Source organism: Typopeltis vanoorti, chromosome 17, assembly GCF_054136105.1.
Source record: "Typopeltis vanoorti isolate ZY-2024b chromosome 17, IOZ_Tvanoo_1.0, whole genome shotgun sequence".
Lineage (NCBI taxonomy): Eukaryota > Metazoa > Arthropoda > Arachnida > Uropygi > Thelyphonidae > Typopeltis > Typopeltis vanoorti.
In genome coordinates this window covers 8,626,480-8,645,855 of record NC_143565.1, presented here as the reverse complement: position 1 = coordinate 8,645,855, position 19,376 = coordinate 8,626,480, and the positions used below count along the sequence as shown (strand labels likewise).

Genomic DNA, 19,376 nt, shown 5'->3' with positions numbered 1-19,376 from the left:
CGTACTACAGGAAGTGGATGAGATTAGAGATTTGGGAGTGATAGTTGAACAGTAGACTGAAGTTTAGAGCGCATATTACTAGTGTTGCAAAGTCTGCACATTATAGTGCTGCTATGATAAGAAGTACTCTAACATGTAGAACAGTGGTTCTCAACTTTTTCCACTTGTGTACCCTTTTAAACCTGTATTTCTATAAATTGTACCCCTTGCTTTTAATATAGCTGTTTTTAAATACTGACACTTTTGTTCAGTGCTTATCTTAATGTAAAATAGTGGAAATGAGATTTCCACTATTTTACATTAATAGTGGAAATTATTGTAAAATAGTGGAAACTATTTTACATTAATTTCCATAAGGTGACCGGGTTATAATCCACATCAAGTTTTGGTTTTTTAACCATTCTTGTTTTCAACCACTGATCCATAACTGACACACTTAAAAATCACTGGCAATAATAACTGAAACTACGTTAAATTAAATAAACAAATTACTTGAAAAGAATCGCAATTAAAGACAACGCACTCACTTATACTCAGTCATTAACTGAACTGATTAAACAGTCTGGCTGCGGATGTATTTATATTTTTGGAGAAGTTCTAGAAATGTCGCAAATGGAAGTAAGTGGAAGGTTCGTTATCACAAAGGTCATTTCTTAGTAACACGCGATTGTTCTGGAAAGGAGGATGGGCGACAAAAGTGACTCATGAACTGTGCATAATGATTGGTAGAAGAGTGGTTTGGGGGAGGGGTTCATAGCCATGTTCTTACCAATCATCATTCTCTAATGTGAGCTAGTTTTGAAGTGATTCAAAATTAAATTTTGGTGATTCAAACTTAACATTTATTGTTCTATAACTAACATTTTGCATTTTGTTTACTTTACTTGTTTTTTCCTCCATTACTGATTCTTTTTTGTGTACCCCTGAATGGCCCAGCATGTACCCCTGGAGGTACTCGAACCACTGGTTGGGAATCGATTATGTAGAGATAAGGAAGTAGTTGTGCCACTGTATAAAGCACTGATCAGACCACACTCAGACTATTTTGCTCAAATCTGGTGACCTAGTTTTCAGTGAGATGTGGAGACATTGGAGAAGGTCCAGAGGCATGTGACTAAGGCAGTATAAGGACTTTGGACTGCTGGCTATGGAGAGAGAGGTTGAAAAAATTTTGATTGCAGAGTTTGGTGTATAGGAGGAAGAGAGGTGATATGATAGAGACGTTTAAGTTAGTGAGAGGATTTTATCAGATTAATCCAGATGAGATTATGAAAAGAATAGAAGGCGAGAGAGGGGAAAACCAGAGGTCATCAGTGGAAGTTATGTAAGAGTGTGGTGAAGAGGTGTGAGATGTAGAGTTTTTACATGGAGAATTGTCAGTGAATGGAACGCATTACCAGAACATGTTGTTAATCCAAGTGGTGTTAAAGATTTTAAGATTCTGTATGATAAATATATTGTCAGTTGAATGAACCTCTCATATTGTGCAATAATATGAGAGGTTGGTAGACTCCATGAAGGGTGCAATATGTTTTGTTTTTTGCAAAATGTTTTTTGGAAAATGTGTTTTTCGCCTATTTCACCGAAATAGGCCGGAAAAAAATGTCTATTTCGGTGTTTGATACCACTATCATCATTAAATTTAATCTTAGCATCTAATGTAATAGGTTTACAAGTCTTATTCTTTTCACTGGAAATAATGCCCTTGCTTTGATTTTTATCTACCATTATGCCATTATTAACAAAAATAAAACAAGTTATAAACAGTTTGTAATTCATAATGAGACATCAAAACTCATAGAGATGCAGTGTAAACAAATTGAGTTCACAAAATCTGTGCATGGGTTGATTCACAGCAGTGTCATGTCACTAAAGCCATCTTATGAATGAATGCAACATTGTATAAAATGAACACTGGTCATAATATATAGTAAGGTCAAAATATATATAGTAATAATATATATATATATATATATAGTAATAATAATATATAGTAAAATATATATATAGTAATAATATATTGTTACACCTCACCTCACGAAACATTGTAAGGTGGGCCTTACTACATATATACTTTTCAAAAGCAGTTTTTAACTTGACCCCTTATCATACACATTTTCATTTGAGATCATTTTACTGTGTATACATTATGACTGTTGAACAATAAATACAAACAAAATATATATAATGCCAAATTAAATTAGCTAAGAAATTATATTTTTGCTTAATCCTTTATCCAAATTTAAATAAACAAAGTCTGTGTATGAAGTATCTTCACAACTAGGCTATTTGTATATAGAGAGTAACTGCCTTGGTATAATCTCCTTACCAACTTAACAGTCTCAATCATATCTCCTCTTCTTCTCCAATTCATGAGGCTTTGTAAACTGTATTCCCTCAGTCTGTCTTCATACCCTACATTTCAAAGACCATTTACCACCTTAGTCAATCTTCTCTGGACTCCTTTGTAATATATCCTCATCACTGCAAAAACTAGGCGAACAAATCTGTGCACATTAATCTATATGAGGCCTGATCAAGGGATTATACAGTGTAGCCATAATCACTTTATTTCTACACTTTAAGATCTTCCACATGATTGCCATAATCTGATGTGATAACGTCATAACTTGAGCAGTGTAACCCCTAAACTTCAGGTCTTTATCCACCACTCAGATCTCGTCTCCTCAGCCTCATTCAAAGTTTTCCCACCAAGTGTATACTTTTGCATCCCGTTGTTGCCTACCAAATGTCAGTACCTTATGCTTTGCAACATTCAACTAATGGTTTCACTCATTATTAGGTTTAATGGAATGAATATAGTAGAGAAAAACAATTCAACACAAGTGTATGGATTCTGTATTTTTTCTCAGTCACAGAGATGTCACTTAGAATACAATCTTTAAATTGTAAAAGCACACACATGCACAAAAATATACAAAATAATAATGAAAAAATTATACTAAAAGCACAAAGTCCTGTGAGGGGTGCCCTCTATAGGTGCTGTTGACTCTGTTAGACAGGAGGTCTAAGAATTCAAGTTTCCCAAATCTCGTGAAGTTTAACACAACCGTATTTATTAAGATTACATTGGTTTTTCAAATCTGCTGCTGATTCTAAAAAAGCATCTTGCAAGTTTATATTTTTTGTGGTAAAGCTTTCTTCTTTTTTTTTATCAGATATTTTCTGTCCACTACTGGATCAAGGCCTCCATTCAATCCTATATTGGGCTTTTCTTTGCCACTGAGTTCCAGCCATCTCTTTAATCTTGTCCTCCCACAATCTCTTTGAATATAATGCCATACAATCTATTAATGGCTGTTATAATATTTCTTACCTTAGTCTATGCTCTGTCCCAAGTATTATGCTTTCTATCTAGAATGCCAATACTGAGTAATGATCTTTTCATTTTCCTTTGGGCAGTCCTCAACTTGTTAGTCATTTTTTTAATCCAAGTCCAAGTTTCACTTCCATATGTCATGACCAGAAGTATTCAGCTGTTGAATATTTTTCATTTAAGTAATTCAATAATGGGGTGGTGCACCTGTTGGCAACTCGTGTGGGTAAATATGACCTCTCCTATTGCTTCTGCCTTAGAATCTCCACGTTTGGGTCTGCCTCCCGCTGACGAGACCTCAATAAAGGTCTAGACCGGTCTGGGTGGTGGCCCTTGCCTTAATGCATAGCAGTGTTCATGTCTGCAAGGAGATGTGCTTTGCATTGTGGGAGGTGCTGAGACAGGGAGTGATGGGAGCTTGGTCCACCTTTGCTCAGAGTTGCCTGGTGTTGCACTACCTTACCTCACTCCTGAAGATATTTTCAGGTGCAAACTTTGTTTGCTTACACTTGGATAAAGGATTAAACTAGATTTATTATAGAGCGTTGTTATTGACTGTTGTGTTAAACTTGGTAAAAGTTTTACCGAAATGCATCAAATGCTTCAAAAAGCATACGGTGATGAATGCTTATCCTGTACTTAAGTTTACAAGTGATTTAAGCAATTTCAAAGTGGTCGTGAGGACGACAAAAAGCAGGGCGGTCCAAAAAACTGGACTGAGCGAAGTTAACATCCAAAAAGTGCATGATTTTATCAAAGAAAACCCGAAATCGTCTGTCAAATTGATTGAAGATGAATTGGGGATTCCAAAATGAACTGTGCACAACATTTTGAGTGAGAGTTTGCACCTTTGTAAATTGAATTCACGATTTGTTTCCCACAAGTTGGCCAACGACCAAAAAATGTATTGAATTGAATACTGCAAGGACCTCATTAAAACCACTCGTAAGGACTCAAACTTCCTTGAAACGATCGTTACTAATGACAAAAGAAGTTAGAGTATGAGCCTGAAACAAAGCGCCAGAGTGCTGAGTGGAGACCACCAGAAGTGGGACATCCAAAAAAAAAAGTCGCTTGGAGAAATCAAAAGTAAAGACAATGCTGATTTGTTTCTATGATTCCAAGGCATTATCCACAAAGAATTCATTCAGTCTGGCCAAACGGTCAATGGTGAGTTTTATCTCAAAGTTTTGAAGCGATTAATATCAAGAATTTGTCGCGTACGTCATCAATATCGTGATGCAGGCAGCTGGTCACTTTTGTACAATAATGCACCATCTCATCGTTCGAACATTGTGAGACAGTTTTTGAGGAAAAAAACAAATTTGCGTGTTGGATCACTCGCCGTATTCACCTGATTTAGCACCCTGTGACTTCTTTCTCTTCCCCCGACTTCATTTTCCGATGAAAGGAAAGCGATACAACACCATTAAAAACATTCAAGCCGCAGTAACCACGATCCTCAACAGCATCCCAAAAACCGATATAAAAAACCCATTTAACGAATTAACTGACTGTGCCAAATGCTGTATCGAAGCTGAGGGAGAGTATATTGATTGAAATAAATTATTTGAATAATTATAATTGGCCTGTGTTTTATTTTCTATCAAAAGTTTGGTTTCTTTTTGGACAGAGGGTGTATATTGTTCTCTGATATATCACCTTTTTGACTTTGTTGAAATACTGGAAATATTATTCTTATTATAATTACTAACACCAGACCTCTGTGGATACAAAAGAGTTGTTGTGGGAGGTACACGCTGAAATTATTCTCTCAACACATGCCTTACTGTATTCTTAAATTTGAACATTCTACTCTACCCTGTTTATTTTGATGTATTACAATGTGCAATTGCATAGAAGATGACCTAATACTAGGCAGAAAATTCTGTCTCTAATAAGCTTGTTTTTTTCATTTCTTTTAGTATTCCGGTGTGCAGCATGTTTGTAAAACTGTGAACATGTTTTAATAGCATTATTTGTATTACCACAGAGATCTTAACTGTACTTATTTTTGTAACACTACATAAATAGGTACAGCCTCCTACCTCACTTATTTGTGTGGTGGATTATTTCTTATATGTCAGGCAAATTGCTCTTGTACCAAGAATGGGAACAAAGGAGAGAAATATTTGGTTATTAAAGTAAAATTCCTGTCAATAATATGGAAAGGATACTGCTGAAAAAAAAGGGATGATTGAATAGAATGCAAAGATATAATATATTATATTTTCTATGTAATATTGAGAGCCTGTGTAGCTCAGTGGATGTGGCGTTTGCACACCACCGCGCTTGGCCGCACGAAGGAAGACCTCATTTCGAGTCTAGTCAGCGACTAGAGGAAATTTTTCTAAGCCTTTTTTCAACCGGTTCCCGAGTTAGTCGATCTCTGGCACGGGCAAGCAGGTTTTTCCTCCAGGAAACTCGGGTTTTTCGTCCTGTAAACTCAAGAAAATCGACCGTAGAACCCACATTATTTCAGACATTAAATATATTGTGTTAGGGTTAGGGACCACGAGATGGCGGCACATTTGAGCTGTCTCTCTTCACTGTGTACCGCTTAATTAGTGATAGCTTTGGGCCATCTGTCTCTGATTGGGTACCAGTGGAGATTGAACTGCCCACTCAGTCTCCAAAAAAGTTAGATAGGGCTAAATGGCCTCGCCTACTCCTGTATACAGGAATAAAAAAAAAAAAAAGGCGTTAGCTGATTTTTTTTTTTTTTTCTATGTATTATTTTAATTGAAAAAAAATTACTTTACACAGTTGGTGTTTGATGATACCCTTTAGCTGTTAAGGCCTGGTTCACATGATAAGGAGTAGCAGTGTATTGGAATGGTGTTATGAAAAGTGTTGTTTTTCCTAAATTATATTGTGTAGATTTGTATAACAGTGCTTTTGTGTGATTGTCAGACTGGATATAATTATTGTACTGTGGTATTGGTGGCTCTAAAAGTGTTCACTTCTGTTTTTATCTTGATTAACGTGGAAGTGCTCATTAACGTTACAAAAATTGCAGCAGCGACAGCAAAGAAGTGTATGGCAGTATGGACTCAGAGATCCAGTTTTTCTTTGGAATTTTCACAGTGGACAAGATGCAGCAGTTGTTTCATGTATGCATCCAAAAACATAAAAAGAGCATAACTGGTATAAATGACAAGGAAGTTAATAAAAAGAAGCAAATATCCTAGGATGATAGGGTTGCTTTATATGGTGACTCAATCATTAAAGGTGTGGTAAATGATAAAGTGCACAAGACATGTTTTACAGATGGTACAATAAAATGAATAAAAAGATGCTTTGCATAGAAGGAAAGAATGGACGTCAGAATTAGTGGTAGTGGAGGGCACAAACAACTTGAATTATTATTATTATTATTATTATTACCCCAAGACCTCATGGAGTCTGGGAGGTCCCTTTATCACACACACATCTCATCATACTGTGTCTTAAACACACTCAAACTCCTTGCAGACACCACACTCTCAGGCAAGGCATTCCAATCATTCACAACTCTGCACGAAAAAAACCTGCCTGTCACTCCCCTACTCACACACTCTTTATACAATTTCCAGGGATGACCTCTGGTACTCCCCTGATCTCCCACTATTCTCTGTAGAACTTCTCCACCATTGATCTTATAACAATCCCTTACCAACTTGTAGGTCTCCATTATATCTTCCCTCTTCCTCCTCTCCACCAGACTCTGCAAATTACATCTTCTCAATCTTTCCTCATACTCAACATTCCAGAGGTCAGAAACTACCTTAGTCACTTGCCTTTGGACCCTTTCCAACATCTCTTCATCTTTCTAAAAACCTGGTGACCAAATCTGGGCACAATAGTCCATTTGTAGCCTAATCAAAGCCTTATACAATGGAACAAGAATCTCCTTACTTCTACACGTCATTGTCCTCCACTTAATTCCCAGAAACCTTTGTGTTGCCTTCACAATTTTGGCAATATGTCCGCTAAATTTTAGATCCTTATCCACTATCACCCCCAGATCTCTTATTTCCTCTACCTCCAACAATATATTCTCACCAAGCATAAATTCTGCATCCCATCTTTGTTTTAAAACCTTACATTTTGCAACATTGAACTCACATCCCCATTTCTGTGCCCAATCACTCAATTTATTCAAGTCTTCTTGCAAGGCCACAACATCTTCACTACTCTTTATGGTTCGTCCCAACTTTGCATCATGTGCACACAACTGAATATCTCCATCCAAATCATCGCCAATATAATTAATATACAAATTAATCAGTAATGGCCCTAAAACAGACCCCTGAGGCACTCCACTAGTGACTTTCCTTTTCCTGGATATCGCACCCCCATACACAACTTTTTGATAACTATCAGATAGCCATTCTCCAATCCAGGGCACTAATCTAATATCCAACCCCATCTGCTCTAGTTTGACTGTCAACTTATCATGAGGTATTCTATCAAAAGCCTTTGCGAAATCCAAGTATATTACTGTGTATCCTTCTCCTCTGTCCAAGGAAGCAGTCACTTTATTGTAATAAGTAAGTAGATTACTAAAATATGACCTCCCTTTAGCAAATCCATGCTGTCCATCAAAGATAATACCATTGTTGTGAACCCAACTCTGGATCCTAGTTCTCACAAGCTTCTCCAACAACTTAACCACAACACCTGACACACAGACCCCCTTTATGAAGTGGCACAATCTTGCCCTCTTTCCGCTCCTTAGGAACTTGACCAAGTGCAAGACTCGTATTAAAAAAAAAAATGTCAAGGCAGGTGTCGACTCCCTGGCACATTCCTTCAGAATACGCGGTGATATATTATCAATCCCACAGCCTTATTTATATCTAGTTTACTCAACTCCCCAAACAACTCTTGCTCACTTACAGTCAATCTCTCCTCCCCATTATCAACTGTTCTCAATCTCTCCATGAAGTCACATTCACAAGATTGAAAGATCCTTATGAACTGCTCATTAAGTATCTCCACCACACATTCTGCAACAGCTGTCTTTATACCATTTTTTTCCAATCAATGTCATCCTTCCATAATCATTCTTTCTTTTGCTGGCTACATATCGAAAGAACTCCCTTGAATTCTTTTTGGCTTCATTAGCTAACTGCTGTTCATACCTCTCTTAAGCTACTCTCACCAACCAAGTCACCCTCCTCGCCTGGTCTTTATAGACCTCGTGAAATTGGTTATTTCCACTTCTCTTATGCTGCCTCCATAATGCCCCTTTTCTCTGTATCGCATGCTTAATCTCTTTATTCATCCATCTCACACCTACCTTATTTAACCTTCTCACCCTTGGAATACATTTAGACATTGCATCTACTAGATAGTTTTTGAAAATCCCTCAAGCTGCATTGATCTCTTTTCCAGCTAACTTCTCATTCCATGCTACACCCACAAGCTGTCTCCTGAGCTTGCCATAATCACCCTCTCTTGTAGTTTCACATATACCCTTTTCTCACAGTGGTCCTCGCACTGCTGGCAACCACCCAGGTAATCACTTCATGGTCACTCTCACCAATTTGTGGATGATTTGACACCTCATTTATAATTGCATCCTCTGATGAGATGACCAAATCCAAGACCCTTAATCCTTGTGTGCCCTCTGTTACATACTGTCTGAGGTAGTTATCCTTCAAAAACTCAAGAAACGCATTTTCTTTACTTCTAGTTGCTATCTCATCATTCCAGTCTATATTGCCATAATTAATATCACCCTTTTCTTATTTGCTTGGCTAATTTGACTATACATTTCACTATCACCACCATCCACATTACCTGGTCTATAACAACATCCCACCAAGTATTTGATTCCATTCACCTCTATCTCACACCATACTGCCTCAAAACCACTGGCCCTATTTCCCTCTTGCATCTCTACCTTGTATGGACATAACTCCTTCTCTATCATCAATAGCACTCCCCCTCCCTTTTTATCCCTTCTATCCTCACGAAACACATCATACCTTTCCATCTCTATTCCTGTCAGGATGTCGTCCTCATCTAACCATGTCTCACTTATTCCAACAATCTCTGGGTACACAGACACAATTAGTGCAACCATTTCATCCGCCTTGTTTCTTATGCTTCTAGCATTGGTATACAAACACAACAACTCATTTCTGGATCTACAGCTAGTTCCACTGATACCATTCACTCGATGTGCTCTCTCCATGCTGGACTGGGGCCATTTCTCTTTCTGCTTCTTCATTTTAGAACCCTTTGCAACAACACCTGTTTCCTCTTGATCCCCTGGTCATCCCATTACTTTCCTGCCTACACATGCTCTCACCTCCTCTTGGAGCATCCACCTTTCTCACGCTGTGTACCCATGTCCACCCTGAGCCTCCCCGTTTCCCTGCTCCTCTTGCACACGAATTTCTCATTTTCTATACTCATACTACTCACTTCCCCATTCATATCCACTTCTTCAATCTCTCCTGCTCTTCCACATCACTCCCCTCTTGATCTGATTCATTCTCTCTATTCACTTCTCTACCTTCCAGCAGCAGTCTCTTCAAGCAACTCACACCATAACCACTCAAATGCAGTCCATCGCTCCCATACAGCTCACTTCGTCCCTCAAACTCATTCCACACATTAACAAACTGTATTCCCATCTCCTCACACATTTCAGCCAGCATATCATTCATAATCCTTGCTCTGTGCCTCATTTCACCACAGTCATACCTAGGCAACACACTGACTACCCTTCCTGTCAACTATTCTCTTTTATCCTTCCAAGCAGCCTCCTGCTATACATTCTGACACGCTCTTTGTCCCCTCTCAAATCATTTGTACCAATTAATACTATTAACTCTTTTGCTCGCTCCCGCCTCATATCCAATGCCTCATTCACTCTACTCATTTTACCGCCTGGAAAATATACCTTGTGCATTCCATCCTCTCGCACACCTTTAATAATGGAGTCACCATGCAATGCCACTTGCTCATTATTCTTTTAACTCTTTCATGCAATCATGATTTATTTTAATAGTTTTGACCTGAATTCTCTTAATTTCATTCTGCATCCATTTCATATCTTGCCTCATCCAATCCAATTCAACTTCTGAATCTCGCGACACATTCCCTCTATCATTCAATTTTTCTAACTTTCTAACTCTCGACTCTCTCTTCTCACTTTCACTCTTATTCATCCTTCTTTATTCCGTACTTTCGGTCCAACATACGTCCAACTTTCGCTGTCATTCTTCTCACTTTCACTGTCATTCATCTTTCTTTGTTTCCGTACTTTCAATCCAACATGCGTCCAACTTTTGCCGTCATTCATTCTTTTTTCACTATCATTCATCCTTTCGATTTTTTTCACTCTTGATTTCTGCATCATGCCATTTCTAGTTTCATTCGTTCTCTCAATTTTATTTCCTTCCGCCACTCTCGCCTCACTTTCATCCCTTTTAACATCCATTACCATTTTCAAATCGCTCTTTTTCTTTTTTTACTGATTTTTTAACATTTTTTCGCCTCTTTTTTCTCACCATCCTTCTCTTTCAAACGTGCACTCATGTTCCCTGTGACATTCTCGTTACTAACACTTTCTGTCATCAATTTCATATTTGCATTCATCAGTTCCTCGTTTAGGTCACACTTCGCACACACTCTTCTCCCAACTGCACTAAACATCCACAAATCATTTATGTAATTGAAAGAATACATATAACAGACCTCACACTTAACGAAACGACTGAAATCTAAATTAAAATCATGGAATGACAATGCCACCGCCATTTTTTTCTTTTCCCTGCAGGTTACTAGGTCTAATAATAACGATTTGTAATTAAGTTTAGGCAAGAAAAATCCCCCACACTAATAATACTGGTAGTGCACAATGTTTACAGCCGCTCTTACTCAAACAATTACCCATATATACTTAATTATCCCTAGAATAACTTATCTCAATTAGGAGCTCTTCTTAGACAAGTCCACAGCGCTTGGCTCACTAGCGCCATAGTAAGACAAAGAATGTGGAAAGGGATTTGAAGAAGTTGTTGCAAGAAGTGAAGAATAATAGTGTCATTGGGAAAGTGGTTAGTTGCTCAGATATGACTATAGTGAACTGAGCAGGAGAGCAATGATATTGAATGACAAAATGGTTGAATTATGTCAGGCAGAGAGTGTTCAGTTTGTGAATGTATGGAGTGAATTCGAAGGGAAGGTTCAAAGAAAAGTTCTTAGAATAGTTCAAAGTTGATTCAATGCATTTGAATGCGTTTAGTATTGGCCATTTGCAGCAGTTGTTGTTTAATAACAGTGCACAGGGTCCACATGAAATTAGTACAACTAAGAGTCAGAGAGAGGTGAAGCAGGTTGTGGAAGGATGGATAGAAAGGTGAAGAAGTGATTATAGCAGAGCAAACTGATGCAGTGCAAAATGGTGGGGATGATAAAAATATAAATGAAAATCAGAGTCAGGATTGGGGAAATGGGGATGGTCAGAACAAAGAGAGAAATGCACTATAGCAGAGAGAGTACAGAGTGATTGTGTTGATGGGATGGCCTAAAAGAGTGGAGAATTGTTATACTTATATATTAATGTACGGTGCATCAGAAATAAAGGGGCTGAGTTTGTAGAATTGATTGAATCAGTATGCCCAAAGAAAATTAGCATAAGTGAAACTCAGTTGACTGAGGATTCTATACTGTCAGGACTTGAAATGGTAGGATATAGAATTTTCTGAAAGGATAGGAAGATCAAGAGAGGAGGGGGGGGGGATTGTTAATAGTAGCAGAGGAATTGTGTCCTTCAAGAGTCGAAGTGGAAAACAGTAGTACATGTGAAGATTTTGAAACTGTTTGGTGTGAAGTTGAGATCAGTAGTAGAATATAGTATATCTAATACGATGCTGTTAGAGAACAGGGAATGTAGAGAGTATTGATTATGAAATGTTTAGACAAATTAGTTGGGCAAGTAAAGGGAAGATGATCATAATGGGAGATTTTAATTATAGGAACGTGGATTGGAAAGAAGACATAGTAACAAGGAGAGTGTTTGTTTAGTTTCTATGGGATAACTATCTAAAGCAGCATGTGATGGAAGCGACATGGGATTTATCAGTGTTAGATTTGGTGATATCCTCACGGGATGTGGTTGTGAATGAGGTATCAATACTGCCACCTGTTGCTGAAAGTGATCGTGAGGTATTGGTTTAGAAGGTAGTCAAACAGGAGCAAGTAGTTATTAAGAAGGTTTATATGTGGAACTATAAGGGTGATTATCAGAAGCTCTGTAGTCAACTGGCATCAATACCTTGGGTTGATGAATTGGGTAGAAAATATGTTGAGAGTGCATGGGAAATTATAAGGCATTATCTAACACAAGCAATGCATAACTGCATACCAAGAGTTAAGCGAATAAATAGAGTAGGAGTGAGATGGATGAATGGCGAAATCAAGCAGGCAGTGTTACAAAAGAAGTTGATGGAGGAAGTACAAGACAATTTGCAGTGAACTGACACATGAAGAATATAAAGTGCAGGCCAGAAATGTGACAAGCCTGATTAAAAAAGAAAAAGTAGAATATGAGAGGAGATTGGCCAGTCAGGTCAAAGCAAGCTAATCTAAGGGAATTTTTCTGCTGTGGCAAGCAAGAGGGAAAATAATTATGGCAGGAAGTGATTATAGGGAAAATAATTATGGCAGGTTGATGCTGGTGAATAGCTATGGTAGTAGAGTAACCATAGCAAATAATATAGTGGAATTATTTAATGAATACTTCATCGGTGTATCATAGTGGTGTGAATGATGCTGTGCAACATGTAGAAGGGAGGCAAGAATTAGGAGAATTAAAGGTGAAAGAATCAGAGGTGTACCAAGTGTTGCTTGGGTTAGATGTTAATATGGGAATGTTAACATCTAACATGGTGAATTATATATCACTATGTATTTTTAAAAAATGTGCAAAAGAGTTAGCCATGCCCTTGTCCTAGTTATTTAATGAAAGTCTTGCAGTGCAGAAGGTTCCTAAGGAGTAGAAAGAAGGCAAAATAATACCTCTCCAGAAGCATAGTTTGAAACTACCCTAACTGGATTTAAGTCATCTGATATCATTAGTAGCACTCCTCCTCTCCGATCTATTCTGTCATTCCTAAAAACAGTATACCCATTACACTCAATCCCACTTACCATATCTGATTATGATAGCCAGGTTTCATTAATGTCAGCAATCTTAGGCCACATCATATTCAATAAAGCAACGAACTCAACCCCTTTGTTTCTAATGCTCCTGGCATTTGTATATAGACATAATAAATTACCACCTAGCCCATTCTTATAATTAGTTATGCAATCTATTTGGTCTTGTTCTAGAATTTTCTTTTTTCCCTCCCCCAGACATACTTAAAATGTCTGAACCTAAAGCATATTTTTCCACCCCTTCACCACTTACATAACCATGTTTGAAGACATTTATATCTTTATCATGTTTGCATACCATAGCTGAACTTTCACACACATTTTTCTCATTCCTCCCTTGGTGATCTAGTTTCCCTGAATCTGCATTAGCTCTCATAAAAGGAAGTAATTTCTCCAGGCTTCTGATGCCAAATGAATTCAAGTGCAGGCCATTCTTATAAGTCTTTTCTGCCATCAAACACACCCCACACATCTAAAAACTTGCATCCATATCTTCTACACAGCTATGTGTGAAATCATTTGCTATCATTGCCTTCCTCCTTAACTCAGTACTGTCATATCTGGGTTGTAATCCAACAATTTTTACTCTCTCACATTTCTTTCTCACTTCTTCCAACAGACCTTTTATATCTTCTCTCATACTATATTTGTTGTGATCAAAGTGTTGGAAAAATTGCTTAGAAATAGAATACAGGATTGGATTCATTGACACAAGATTCTCTATGATGGTCAGCATGGGTTTTGAGGGTCAGGTCTTGTTTTAGCAATTTGCTTATGTTTCATGATAAATGAAACATAAGCAAATGTTTCTCCCTTATCCAACACATTTGTTGACAAATGTGTTGGATAAAGGAGAATCATATACAGTGATATTCTTGGACTTTGCAAAAGCATTTGATAGAGTAGCACATGATAAGTTGTTACACAAGCTGTAGAAGATAGGAATAGATAGTATATTGATTAGATGGATCGGAGATTGGCTCTCGGAACAATACCAGCATGTGTACAATGGAGCTGTGTCTCAGAAAAGGAAGGTGACTAGTGGTGTGCCTCAGGGTTCTGTTCTTGGGCCCCTAATGTTTTAACTTGTTTGTTAATGACATTACATGTGGGTTGACTGGGGATCTTCAAATGTTTACTGATGATGCAGTTAGGTAGAACTATCAGGGGCGGTGCTGATGTTAGTTAATTCTCTACAGGAAGATTTGAATAGACTTTTAGCTTGGACAAATGAGTGGGGCTGTAGTTTTAATGTTAATAAATGCAATGTGTTACACTTTGGGATACAGAGATATAAGGCTACATACTGTATTGGTGGAACTGTACTTCAGGAAGTGGATGAGATTCAGGATCTTGGAGTGATGGTGGACAGTGGACTGAAGTTCCGAGGGCACATTGCATGTGTTACAAAGACGGCACATAGTATTGCTGCTGTGATAAAAAGTACATTGACATGTAAGGGATAAGGAGGTAGGTGATGGGGCATCTATATAAGACATTGGTCAGACCACATATGGACGATTGTGTTCAGATTTGGTTACCTAGTTTTCATTGTGATGTGGAAACACTAGAGAGGGAGTCCAAAGACAAATAACCAAAGTGATATCAGGATGCTGGAGTGTTGGTTATGAAGAGGTTGGATGATCGGAGGAAATGATGAAATATGACAGAGACCTTCAAGTTAGTTAAGGGATTCTATCAGATTAATACAGAAAAAATTACAAGATTGGTGGAGATATAATTCAAAAGCAATTCTGAGCTGTGCAATCGAGGTGCTTGGTGAAACATCTGAAAAGATTAGAGAGCAGAAGGAGGGTTGGTGGTGGAATAATAATGTACAAGAAGCAGTGATGGCTAAGAGGAAGGCAAAGCAGAAGTGGGATGGGTCAAGAGTGGAAGAGAACAGAGAGGCATACAGAGAGAAAGCAAGAAGCCGAGAGAGTTGTGGTGCAGGTGAAGGATATGTCATATTAAGATCTTTATGATCAATTAGAAACAAAGAAAGGATAGGGAAAAATTTATCGATTAGCAAAATGTAGAAATAAGGCATCAAAGGACTTCATGTGAGGCAGATCAAAGACTCTGGAGGAATGTAGATATAAGAAACAGATGGAGAATATACTTTGAAGGACTTTTGAATGAAGAAAATGCGAGGACTCACAGAGAAAGATGGGCAGCCTTATGAGGGGATGGTGCAGAACATCAGTAGAGTGGAAGTGAAAGAGGCCATGAAGAGAATGAAGAATGGAAAATTGGTGGGTCCTGCCAGGATCCCAGTGGAGGCATGGAAGGCACTGGGGGAAGAGGGAATTGACCTGCTGTGAGACCTGTTCATGAAAGTTTGCCAACAGAAAAATATACCCGACGAATGTAGGGAAAGTACTCTTGTGCCTTCTACAAGGGCAAAGGGGATGCACAAGACTGTAAGAATGACAGAGGAATAAAGTTGATGTCCCACACACACAATGAAAATCCTAGAAAGGGTTCTTTATGGAAGATTGCAAAGGAGCAATTTGGCTTATGCCTGGTCAATCAATGACAGATGCCATCTTTGGGTTATGGCAGATGATGGAAAAGTTTTGAGAGAAACAATGAGAGCTACATCTGGTGTTTATCGATCTGGAGAAAGCGTATGATAGAGTGCCAAGGCAAGAAGTCTGGAGGTGTCTGAGGGAGAAGAAGGTAATGGAGAAATATGTCAGGTTGGTGCAGGAGATGTACAGAAATGCGAAGACAAGAATTCAAACCTGCTCGGGACAGACAGAAAGTTTTCAAATGACAGATGGCTTACATGAAGGGTCAGCATTAAGTCCATTCCTGTTTAATATTGTGATGGAGGTGTGGTGATGGAGGAGGTGAGATAAGATGTGAGAGGTGAAAGTAAGACAGAGTATATGTGTGTTGCAAAGTGGATGGCAGCTAGGAGACAAATCTGGAGCTGGAAGGAAATGTCATCAGGAAGGTTAGGAACTTTAGATACTTAGGTTCAACAGTGGAAGAGGATGAAGAGGCCGAGAAGGAAGTGGAATGGAGGAACTGGAGAGAGAGAGAGATGGCTGGAGTGCAATGTGATAAGAGGGTGCCAATCAATCAATCAATCTAAAAGGCAAAATCTATAGGACAGTAGTGAGACCAGCTATGACATATGCTATGGAAACTGTAGCCCTGAGGGAAAATCACATCAGCAGGATGGAGGCAGCGGAGATGAGAATGCTTAGGTGGATGTGGTATGATCAGAAAGGATCGTCTGAGAAATGACTATGTGAGGGGAATGGTGAAAGTTACGAACTTAGGAGCGAAGATACAGGAGGCAAGGTTGAGATGATTTGCTCATGTGATGAGGAGGGAGGAGGAATATGTGGTAAGAAAGGTCATGCAGATGGATGTGCAGGGGAGGAGGAAGCACGGATGGCCAAAGAAGAGATGGAGGGAGCTGGTGAAGGAGGAGGACTCGAGGATGAAGAACTTGGATATGGTTACAGCTTAAGACAGGAGGATGTGGAGGAGATTTATCAAAAACAACGATCCCACTTAAGTGAGACAAGCTGCAGAAGAAGAAGAAGAAGTGGATGTTAGATGGGAAGAATGAGAGATCATCCCTGGAAGTTGTATAAAGATGTGGTGAAGAATGGTGTGAGGAGTAGATTTTTTATGTGGAGAATTGTTGAGTGGAATGCATTGTCTCTGCCTGAACGCGTTATGAGTGTAAGTAGTGTAAATAACTTAAAAGTTATTTACATTATATTTACAACTCATTATGATACGCATGTTTTGGTTGAGTGGGCCTCCCACAATGAATCTGTTGACTTCATGGAGGTTACAAAATATTCAAAATAATAATAATACTTAAATATAAAGAGCCAGTAGGCTTCATTTCGGCAATATAAACATTATTTAAATTAAGGGGATATTAAATCCCACATTGTTTTAAAACCAAATAAGAAACTCAAAGATTGGAATCAGGGAGTTTCATGCCGAATATAGTAAACTATAAAAGTATTGGTGATTACTAGCGTGAGCTAATGCAAGTGATCCTAGTATGCAGTACAATACCGGGCAACTCGCAGCAAAGGTGGTAAAGTTCTGATTGCTATTCTTAGGTATTTTCCTTAATGGAAAAACACATTTCCTAGGAAATGTATGCTGTTATTACATTATGGTGGGAGGTCACTACCCAGACCGGTTTCAGCCTTTTTTGAGGCTTCATCAGTGAGTAGCTAGACCAAATTAATACCAACGGGTATAGCGAAAAGAACTTATATACTCTGCTATTCCCTTTGGTATTAATTTGGTCTAGCTACTCACTGCCTGGTATTGTACTACGTACTAGGATCACTTGCATTAGCTCATGCTAGTAATCGCCGATACTTTTATAGTTTACTATATTCGACATGAAACTCTCTGATTCCAATCTTTGAGTTTCTTATTCGGTTTTAAAACAATGTAGGATTTAATATACCCTTAATTTAAATAATGTTTATATCGCCGAAATGAAGCCTATTGGCTCTTTATATTTAAGTAACTTAATGGATGCACCTGTTTGACAACTCGTATAGCAGAGTATATAAGTTCTTTTCGCCATACCCTTTGGTATTAATTTGGTCTAGCTACTCACTGATGAAGCCTCAAAAAAAGGCTGAAACCGGTCTGGGTAGTGACCTCCCACCGTAATGTAATAACAGCATACATTTCCTAGGAAATATGTTTTTACATTATAGAAAATACCTAAGAATAGCGATCAGAACTTTACCACCTTTGCTGCGAGTTGCCCAGTATTGTACTACGTACTAGGATCACTTGCATTAGCTCACGCTAGTAATCGCCGATACTTTTATAGTTTACTATATTTGGCATGAAACTCTCTGATTCCAATCTTTGAGTTTCTTATTCGGTTTTAAAACAATGTGGGATTTAATATCCCCTTAATTTAAATAATAATAATAATAATAAACTTTTTTTTTTCATTTAAATAATAATTTCACCCTATGGGAATAATAATAATAAAATGATACATGGAAAAGATAATATATACATCTTTTTCTTTCTATTTAATGTACTTTTCCCCCCCAGCAATATCTTTTCCATAACAGTAACAAGAATTTTACTTTAATAACCAGATATTTTTCTCTTTTCAGTTGAAGGTAAGTTAACAGGTCTCATATGGAGGTGGAAGACCTCCCAGAAACTCAGGTGTTTGATCTAGCAAAACAGACAAACTGAACTGCAGAACCCACAAAATTGACAGCCGTAATATGCTATGTAGATAAGTTTCAAAAAGACCAAGTTACTTGTCCGTGACAGGCCATTGAGCCTAATATGCAGTGGGTGAATTGGAAGTTTTAAGTACAGATACTATGTTTACTTTATATATTTCTTATAAGTTTCTGCTTATTCTTCTTCACATATATCTTGTGTTATGGTAATGTTATATTTTATGACAATGGATTGAATAATTTAAGTGCTTGCATTAATCAAACTAGACTTGTTTCATTTAGGTCACCAAAAGAAAATAATGTTAGCAATTAAACGAATTCAGGATATTAACAGTGGTCGTCGTCCAAGTTTACCACCTGATACAGTTGGACAAAATGTAGACATGGCAAGAAATCTATCAGCTACTCTTCCCAGGCCCTCTACCCTTAGTAAGTATGTGTTTCTAAGTTTTTTCATATTTATGCAAAAGGAGAGGGTCAGGCAAGCTTTCCAGAGTGCACTGACTGAACAGAAGATAGATTGATGAACAAACTGCTTACTGAAATATCAACAGGAAATAGTTGTTTGTGAAGTATGTAACTATTCTCTTATGTAACTCAGATGAGATAAGAGAATAGTCGACTAGTAATTTTGCATCTTATATGAAGCTCTAAAATTCAACTTA

General features: G+C 37.9%; 1 protein-coding gene across 1 annotated transcript in view; it reads left to right on the top strand.

The window, feature by feature from the left end:
• LOC150097122 (uncharacterized) overlaps nt 1-19,376 on the top strand; it is a 267,734-nt gene that overhangs the window by 176,201 nt on the left and 72,157 nt on the right. The window contains exon 10 of the mRNA XM_090407534.1: nt 18,994-19,140. Within this exon, the coding sequence (XP_090263660.1) occupies nt 18,994-19,140 (147 nt within the window). The remainder of the gene's footprint in view (nt 1-18,993; nt 19,141-19,376) is intronic.